Source organism: Limulus polyphemus, unplaced genomic scaffold (genome assembly GCF_000517525.1).
Source record: "Limulus polyphemus unplaced genomic scaffold, Limulus_polyphemus-2.1.2 Scaffold5563, whole genome shotgun sequence".
Classification (NCBI taxonomy): domain Eukaryota; kingdom Metazoa; phylum Arthropoda; class Merostomata; order Xiphosura; family Limulidae; genus Limulus; species Limulus polyphemus.
This window is the reverse complement of record NW_013671173.1, coordinates 17,002-27,075: the sequence shown is the minus strand read 5'-3', so window position 1 is coordinate 27,075 and position 10,074 is coordinate 17,002. Positions and strand designations below refer to the sequence as shown.

Here is a 10,074-nt window from a genome sequence, read left to right as displayed (position 1 = left end):
AGTTACGTTACGTTACGTAGTAGTATATATATATATATATATATATATATATATATATATATATATATATATATAAACACCAGTATGTCTTATGGGAAACACAACGTTAAAAAACGATAGATGATGCAACAATATGTTATCCTACTGTTTTTCACTTTCATTTAAGTTTTTTTATTCAATAAAACATTTTATTAACATTTGTGATGAAATGTGTTACCTTTTTTGGACTTGTCCTCGAAGCTCCAATTCTCTGCCATCACAATTAATAAATTGCAGGATCAGACAAATGACTAGTGTTTTTTTACATGGTTAACTTTATACAGCTTTATCAAGAAGCACATTTGAACATAATATCAAAATACAAGAATTTGATGCTCAAATAATCTAATGAATCCATAGCATAAGAGAATTCAAATAATTTTTTTAAACTGGAGGAAATAAAATAAAACTGTATCGAGGTGTAAAATGCCGGTTCAGCCATTTGCTATGATGTTTGTTTACTAAGACTGATGAGTGATAAAATGATCTCAAATTTTAAATTAATGTATTTTCCGGGTCTTTTAAACTATAAAACATTATTAAGTAAGCCTTAACATGGTTTAGTCTGAGACCTTTCGCTAGGCCTAAAAAAGCCTCATTTCTTCTTCAACTTAGGTATTCTACACAACTGAATTAAAATTTGTGCTACTAGTATTTGTGGGTTGTTACATTTATAATATTACATATTTCATTTCACCAGAGGTAAAATTGAAATTTTGATCTGTGTTGTAGAAGCCTAGTCTATTCTTTCATGATATAAGAGAAAAAAAATCTGTTTGCAAATGTCTACATCTAAGCAATGTTCTTTTATTTTTTAAATTGATGGTATGTTCTTACGTGAACATACACACATGCATAATTAGAAGACTCTCATACAAATATACACAATTAGAATATGACAAATTTCAATAACTAACTTGCATTTGAGGTTAACTTCTCAATTTGTTATCTTCACATGTTATAGAGGTCTTCCCACTATTGTTTTTGATAAATGAATATAACATTTTTAATTATATGTAATCTTATAGAAGTATAAACAATAAAGAAGTATAAACCATTTTTCATATATTCTTTTGATAATGTAATTTATTTTTAAAAAATATGTCAATGAAATAATTATGTACAACAAATTATCCAAAGCAAAATAAATAAGTGTTTACCATCATATAAGATGAACATTCAGCTAGTATATATGTGCTGTGTGTGTGTGTGTGTGTATAATTTGTATTCGATACTGAGTTATTAGCACAAGTTTTTCTTGTTGAAATGAAATAGTGTAAATAAGTAGCTTGAGACATTGTCACGATGTCTTAAGCTACTTATTTACATTATTTCATTTCAACAAGTTGAATAAATTATAATTACTTAACATTCTTACATGTAGGTTTCTTTTTAGTGGAATTCAGTTTAGTATATAATATAGATTATTGCATTTTTATTTACCTGTCAGAGACTCTCCTTAGTAGTTAGTGATAAAAGCCTGTTAGCCTACAATGAATAATTCTTCATGTATATATATATATATATATATATATGTTCACATGTTTATTTACTTTTGTTCCAGGTATGAAAAAACTCAAGCCGAAATGATTAAAAAACTTCCTCAGAATAAACACAGTACTAAAGGTGAATATTTTCAAATTCTTAAGAACAAGAAATAAAAGTAATATAACTTTTAAGGAGTTTCATACTACTTTTGTAGGTGATACATTCATTATCAGAACTCATCACTGAACTAATCTTAACATGGTGTTAATAGGTCTTGGACGAACTGAGCCAGATCCTCAAGCTCTGATTACCACACCAGATGGCACCGAAGTCCCTCTAGGAAAACCTGTTTCTGCTGCTGTTCCCAACACATCTTTATTGTACAATGAGTATCCTTTATTGGAAAAGTTTTTTTTTATCATACTTTCAATCAGTTCTCTCTTGAGTGTTTCATTGAAAAATTTAGGGAATATAGTAATAATAATAACAGTTTTAAATATAATTTGTAGTAGTTTACCACATGGTATTACATGTTGTTGCTTTGCAGTGTTACAAGAGCTTTTAGAGTTTACCACATAAGTTAATAAGTAGCCATATAGTACTAGCTTCACTTTGTTTTATCATAAATTATAGTGAGTTTGAATAGTCATTGAAATGCATTTTCTGCCAGCTTTAAAAGAAACATTCAGTGTTAAGCAACACTGGTAATTAGAACATCTTTATCACAAATAGGTTGTATGGCATATATGTTTGAAGGCTAAATTTAAAAAAGCCAAATAAACTGCATTTACACATACTTAATTCTCGATGAGGTTTTTAGAACTTTTCACTATAGTATGATTGTATTGGAGCTAGAAAAAATCTTTTCTTACAAACTGAAAGTAAACTTTTTCATTGCTTCATGATCTTTGTATTTCCAATGTATTGTGCATGATGATGATAATAAAGTGTAAGCAGAAATTAATAAAAACCTTTATACAAAAGTAGCTATTTCAATGCTAATATATTGTGTGTTAAACTGTACAGAAAATATAATTTATAGTAAAGGATTGTTCTTCACTGTTGATGCCCCTGTAGTCCTTGTTAGTAATTTAACAGCAAAGCATTCGGAGGTTCATTTTTAAGGAGCGTAATTGCACTCCTTCATGCTTCTTAAGTTTGTCCGAGGAGTGTAAGTAATAATGCTCCTTAAAATTCCAAGAATGGATTTTTTTAGACTTTAAAATACCATAACCAGCACAGCAAATATGAGGATTTCATTCACTATGATCATGCAGCAAACTTGCTTTCAAGCTGATGTGATTTGACAATGTGTGTGTGTGTGTGTGAATCCTATTTTAACATTTTATTTTTAGTTACTTTTATAATGATAAATAAAGAATACACATGAAAAACAAGAAATAAAGCACTTATCTGGGCCTTCTTCTCTCTCTTCTTCTTCTTTCTTTTTTTTTTTTTTACAATTAACCTTACTTTTCATACTATTGGTAGTACTGCATTAAATTATTTTGTATTTGATTAAATAATGCACCAAAGAACACAGAAGAATAACATGCAAAAAGCATACAATGTCCCATAACTATCTCAGTTTTTCTGGTTTACTAACTGCAACAAGAGCCTTTACAAATTTGTCTAAGCTAGTCAATGTGTTTCCTGAGGGAATCAAGCTTGTACTGAAATCAGTATTGACAGTTCTCTGTACAGAAAACAATGTAATATAATAATCATTTGCTAGAAGAAAACCTTGGCTTTTTATCAGTTATAAATAATATAGTATTGAACGTCAGAGAGAACTATTAGAAATTTCTGAAAGAGAGGATGTAACAAGTGGGCATGGGAAGAGGGGTCTAATTTTCTATTTTATTGCTCTGTAACCAAATAAAATTAAAGGCTATGAAAATTATGCTTTGCCTGAAAAATGAGAAAATGATAATGAGTAACTTATATTAAATTTCATACTTTTTAATATTGCTTTATAAAATTAAGAACTTAACTTGTATACCACCAAACTTTAGATTAAGGTTTGTGTATGCATATCATTGTGACAAAATACAAAACTCCAAATTTGTTAAATGACTTGTAAATGATTTTTTTAAATTAGATATGCAGCACAAAATATACAGTTCCTGAACAGTCACAGTATATACATGTTTTTGAATTTCAGTTTTTTAACTCCTTGTGATTTTTGTTTTTTGTTCTGAGGAGAGCAATTTATAGCTCTCCTTGTATTTATTAAAATGAAGAACTGGTAGCATATTGCGAGTTTCGATACAATTGCCAGGCTCTATTTTAAGGAAATTTCCAAGTTGTCTAGAAGGCTGTATTGATTGTTAAAAACAAAATACATAACCTTCAAAAAAGATCCAGTTTTGACAATATTAATGTACCAATACCCTATTACAAGAATTTTGACGTTTTTATATTTTACTTATTTCCAAAAATTACAATTAATGTTTAGTTGCCAATTTTGCATATTTATTCAACTAATTTTTGATGGCTTATTTCCTGGGAAGTTTTGTTACAGTGGAAAAAATTGGCCCAAACCATGCTAATGTTACATAATATCCTAAGGGAACAAACAGTCAATGACCTGGAAAACTTTTAAACAGAACAGCGATCTTGTCCAATCACGTTTTCATTCTAACCAGCTTGGTCTGCCTGCCAAGTACAGTAAAGTACAGCCTGTAGTAAGACTAAACTTGCATCAGAACTCTCAAACGTACTACTATACCGTAATATGCACACACACACCCCACTGATGGGTATTGTCATTCATACTCGTAGTTTGTATTGACCTGGAGAGAGGCAAAGCTAGCCTTATTTCATTTATTTTTATTTTGCTTTGTACTGATCAAAACTTTCATAAAATTTTGTTTGCAGTTAGTATTATTATGCTCTGTTTAATTTGTGGATTTTTCCTCTCTTCTCGTGGTAGCTAGGCCTTCTGTATTTCCTAGACTCAATTGTTCATGGCTGTCTAACATTAGCCTTAGGCCTATACATGTGTAATTGAAAAGAGATCATTAGTGTTTTAACTGTGACAATTAACAATGCAAATTCTGAGTTTGATTTTGTAAATTTGATCATTTCAGTTCCCACCAAAGGATTATTGATAAGAAGTTGAGACACCCATGTTAGTTTTATTGTCATAAGCATCTATTCTAGAAATTAGTTTCTAAATTTTCATGTTGTTGGCATTCGTTGTTCTTGCAAATTCCCACTCGCCCATATATTTGCATACAAATATTGCACAATACAATGTGTGGTAGTGTAACTAACTGAGCTGTATACACTGTACTGTGTTACCACACATAGCTATTCATGCTCAGTTGAACTCCATACAAAGTTTACATGCATAAAGCAGCACAGAGGTGCAGCTTACCCACAATCTGTAAGTTTAATGACTAAAATAGCATTATTAGCCAATCACAAAAGTGAGCTTTTCCTAACTTTTCAGCCTGTTTTTGGTGGATTGTACCAACATTTCTCTTGTACAAAATACTATATTTTTTCAAAAAAAAAAAGTGGACAAAAAGATATTTTTGTGGTGGTTCAAAGTTTCGAGTTCATAGTTAAATAATTTACCAGTGATTTTGGTCGAGGATCAGAGTCAACATTATGTGAGTAGTGTGGGCATGGATAAGTATACAGTAGACTGAGTTGCTGTTTTGAGTAAGGGTCTGTTCGAGGGCACTAGTCATCTGTTGGACAATACGGTGAGGTTAAGTTTGTCATCCGAGGAAGATTTTAGTTGTCTTGGACGACTGTTAAAATCAAGCCATGATTGCTTTTCTGACTCTTGGAGGTAGGTAGGTGTCTTGATTAGTTAGTATCTTACTTTAATATCATAGTTTATAAGTTCAGTAGTGTGCAGTGAGAGTAAAAGAAACATAATTTTGTGATACTTTATGTCAGTATTTTCCTTATACTGTTCCCAGATACATTGTGTATGATACTGCTCAGGTGAATATCAAATACTTGTTGAAACTGAAGTTTAACTGGAAGTACTAGGGTTATGTACCATGCTGTTGCTTGTCTTTCTAGGATCAGACTAAAGTCTGTATAATGTTATTTGAACTGTGAAGTTTATTAAAATGTGGGAACTTGTTTGTTATACATTAAACATGTATCATTTATTGCTTAAAATACTATGTTTTAGTGTGAAGAGCAGTTTTTTCTTCAGACTGTGAACAAAAGACTTGCATTTTTTATGTTTAACAATCATATAACATCTTGTACTAAGTGTTGCCTTGTATAATAGTTTACAAGAAGAAAAGCAGTTTAAGTAAGTATTTTTATTATTATTAGATTCAGTAACAGTTCTTGGATGATGAGAAATTATCTACTCTAAGTAGCAGGTTTCAGTGATTTTACTTTTGTGCCATAAAAATAGAAAATGATGGTTCATAAGTAACCAAGTTAATGTCTTTCAAAAATTTCTTATATTGGTAACATATGTATTATATGTTTAGTTCAAAATGCAAGTAAAACCAAGATTGAAGATAAGGTTTTCAATGGAGCCAAGTGAGCTAATACTTTCTAGAATGTTTCATCACAGGTAGAAATAAAGCTTAACAGAAACAGCAGCAGTGAGTTTTTACTGTTAAGGTGTGAAAATGAGACTAAGAAACATCTTTGCTTCTGTGTTAAGGGATTACATAAGACTAACATTGCCACCAGGGGTCTTTCCAACTCTTGCAGGTTACTTTGGTCTTAATAAATAAGTAGGAAAAGTACCACAAAGACAGAATGTATGGCTGTAATGAACCGTGACAGTTGAATCTCGATAGAAAGTAGGTGAATATTTAGTTGGGACCAAGTGAAACAATTTTCTAAGTTATGTACACTGTTTAGTATAATTGTTAGAAAAAACAATATTGGGTATTCTAACTTAACTAAAGGAAACCTGCTGTGAATAATGATAGTAGAATTGTTAGAACAATAAAGAATAAGTATTGTAACTTTACTAAACAAAAGTATTGTTCTCACTGGTGTTACTTGTATGAGGCAGCTTAGTCATGTTGCAGAAGATACTTTGGAAACACTGAACATATTAAAACTCTTTGTAGCCAGAGTTAAGGCAACTCTTGATACTGTGTTTTATAAATTAGGTTGAACATTGGATTCTGTATACTGGTATTTCTAATAACCTTGCAGTTCCTGTAATGAAGACATTTTAAACTTCAGTATGCATATAGCTCAAGAGAAGTAGCTTACATAGTATTAAAGATATCAGCAAATACTGATAGATTTTTAGACATTGCTTGGATAAAAATGCCTTCCGGGGAATGGCAACATTAAGTTGTATGTATGTGTTCACTACAAATAAAACTTATCCTGTTCTGTATTTTACTTGGTATTAACTCTCTCTATTCTCAACATACTTATGCGAGAACAAAAAATCCAATTTCAGTTTTGGTGTTAGTGATCCTGAAAACCTGTTCCTAGACCCCATCTTAGTGGGTAACCTTCTGGGTGCATTTTAGCCTCACTTGGTACCTCTTCATGGGGACTACACCATATTTCTATAGTTATCTCAGGTGGGGAAGTTCAGTACCAGACACAATTCTAATTATGATACCTGCTGTGTGCCATATTTGGTCTTGTTAGCTTATGTATAGGGGTATGAACACACTTATGTACATGGCATTCCCGAGAGCCTAAGATTGCCAGGAACAGAAAATCCAGTGTCAAATTTGGATTTAGTGACTAACCTACACTAACTACACTAACCTCCATTGTTTGAAGGTTACTTTCCAGGAACATTTGAGTCCCCCATAGTTGGGGACCACACCATATAGATAAGGATACTCCAAGACCACCCTGAGCTGAGCCTGCCGGTTTGTTTCTACTGACTCCAAAATTGTGGGAGAAGTTCTTTGACAAAAAAATTCACAAACACACAACGTGAATTAATATTTACATAAGTGGAATTTGTGTACTGTGTATTATATTGAGTAAATTTGTAGTTTTGCATTATATATATGAAATACACCACCCAAAAAAATTAAACAATAATGAGATTTTAATGTTTTGTTTTTTCAAAACTTGAAAGAAAAACAGACGTTCAATATTGACAAAACTTCTTTATTACAAATATGATACATAAACAATATGAAGCAGTAAGTCAAAAAAGTCATTTATAAATAAAAAATCAAAATTTACAGAAAATGCTAATATTTAGCTACAAAAACAGCAAAGAAAAAGTAGTAAGATGAACAAATTTAGAAAAATGAGTTTAGTAGCTCCTCTATTGTTTGTGACTTCTATGCACCTGTTCCACATATTGCTAATGACTTGCTGGGACAGCACAGTCTGCTCCTGGATGAAGGTACCTTTGAAGCTCCTAGACAGTTCCTAATTCTTCTCCTCACCAAGTTACACATATGCTCAATCAGATTCAGGTCTGGTGACTTAACAGACCAGTCCATTACCTCTGTTCTTTTATTCTGGAAAAATTGCTACATGATCTTGGCATTTTGAGGATGGGCGTTATCCTGCTGATACACGAATAACTCTGACAGAACCAGCAGAAGGGTGAACATCGGGTAGCAGGAGCTCATCCACCACATAAGAGGTCTGTATGGTACTACATGCAGATGCCACCTACAATTATTGAGCCTCTCCCACAAGCCTCAAGGTGGACATTATAGGCCGAATATTACCCTTCTTCATGGCTCCAGACCCTAACGCGTTAATTGCTTGGATACACAAAACCTGCTCTCATCTGTGTACAGTACAGGGGTCCATTTCTGAAAGGTCGGTGTTTCTGTTGTAATGAATTTGTTATTATATATATGTTTTAATATCAACGTTTGTTTAGATTAAATTTATATTTAGAAACATGCATAGCTTATAGTGTTGAATATGTATTGCGAAACTCCCGCCTATTCTTCAAAGTTGTAGAAGATTCTTGAGAGTAAGAATCAACAATATATGTACGTACCTAAATGCTTAAATTTGTATGTTACGTAATCTGAATTTTCTAGAAAGCCTCTACACACCTATAAGTATAACCAACGTGCTGTGCTGAAAGAGAGTATCTATTATTAGTTTGCTATGGTCAGTGTGCTATAAACTTTGGAAGCTATAACTGTTATTGTTACAATCGGAAACTTCAGATATTTGACCAGGAACATTTACAAACTGCAAAAATTACAAATCGTTTAACTTCAGCGGATTCTCATCGGATGTTAGTATTTTTACGAAAACATTATATAAATTCATCGTGGAAAACTCGTCGTGTGAATAACGAAGGACAAAGCTAGCTAACTTCCCGTAATGTGAATCGTACCTACATCAACTCGTAATTAACTAGCCCATCATGAACCCTCGATAAGATATCGAGGAAGTTCCAGACTAGAAAGAATACTTTATATTACTTGTAAGTTTGTGAAACTTTTGTTTATAAATCATTGTTTGTAATAACTGTTATTGTAAATTGTATTGTTGTGTGTATATTAAAACGTATTTGTGTTAAAAAGAAAACGGTGTATCAATCTTGCTGGCAAATATCATAAACTGACTATATATCGGCTTTTACTTAATTACTAAATTTAAATTTATCAGCTGACTCAATTTCAGGCTATTTGAAATTCTAGTACGTAACACTGGGTAAATGCCAGTTGGGCTGTTTGGTGCTTTTGAATTAGTACGGGGTCTCTAACTGGTATCTTTGGCTTAAACCCAGCCTCATGAAGCCTGTTCCTGACCATTGACATGATACACACACTCCATTGGCTTGATGAAACACGTTTCTGTGGCCTCTAGTGCTGCTGTTGTGGTTTTTCAGGGCTAAATTCTGCATTTATTGGTCGTCTACTGCACCTGTAACCCTTCTGCGACCCTGGCCTGGTGTCTGCTTCACAATCTACTGATCACAGATTGTGATATCCCTATGACCTGGGTCACCTCATTCTGGGTGTAGCCCTCCTGTAGCAATTACGGCTTTGTAAATTTCAGTTAATTGGTTTCTAACAGCTTGCACACTCTTTGCAAAAGTCAATACCAGCATAAAAAAATCCATAAACCTAGCATTATCTCAACTGTAAACATCTTTCCTAATCACACAAAACTAATCTTTTGCTTTGCAGAATTTGGGTCATTTCTCTCAAAGGCGTATTACATAGGAATCATTGGTGCGTAAACTTGCAATCACACGATTTTTGATAATTTTTTTAAACTATTTATGCACCAAATTGCTTGTTTTGTTGTTCAACACAAAACTACACAGTGATTTACCTGCAATGTGCATATAGCAGGGAAATAACCCAAAATTGTGCATTATAAACTCCCAACCTTGCGAGTACATTATTTTATTGGTTACAGGGTCCCTAATAACATACAAGATAACAAAAATGTAAATAAAATACCATCAACATTGAAATCAACACCACTAGTTACTGATAACATTTCTCATTTATATTATTCCAAAAATTAAAGGCTGATGAGGTTGTTTAAATCTTTATATTTTTAAGTTATCAATTGTTGTTTTTTCTAATTTAGCAAGCTCATTGTAGAGGATTGCAATAATCCTACCTAAGGGGT

At 32.3% G+C, this 10,074-nt stretch overlaps 1 protein-coding gene across 1 annotated transcript in view; it reads left to right on the top strand.

The window, feature by feature from the left end:
- The window catches only part of LOC106472729 (poly [ADP-ribose] polymerase 1-like), a 41,346-nt gene extending 34,472 nt beyond the window's left edge, over positions 1-6,874 (top strand). Inside the window, exons 21-23 of the mRNA XM_022401275.1 lie at positions 1,604-1,665; positions 1,799-1,916; positions 5,466-6,874. Coding sequence (XP_022256983.1) covers positions 1,604-1,665; positions 1,799-1,916; positions 5,466-5,538 — 253 coding nt within the window. The 3' untranslated portion in view covers positions 5,539-6,874. The remainder of the gene's footprint in view (positions 1-1,603; positions 1,666-1,798; positions 1,917-5,465) is intronic.
- The last annotated feature ends 3,200 nt before the right edge of the window (positions 6,875-10,074 follow it).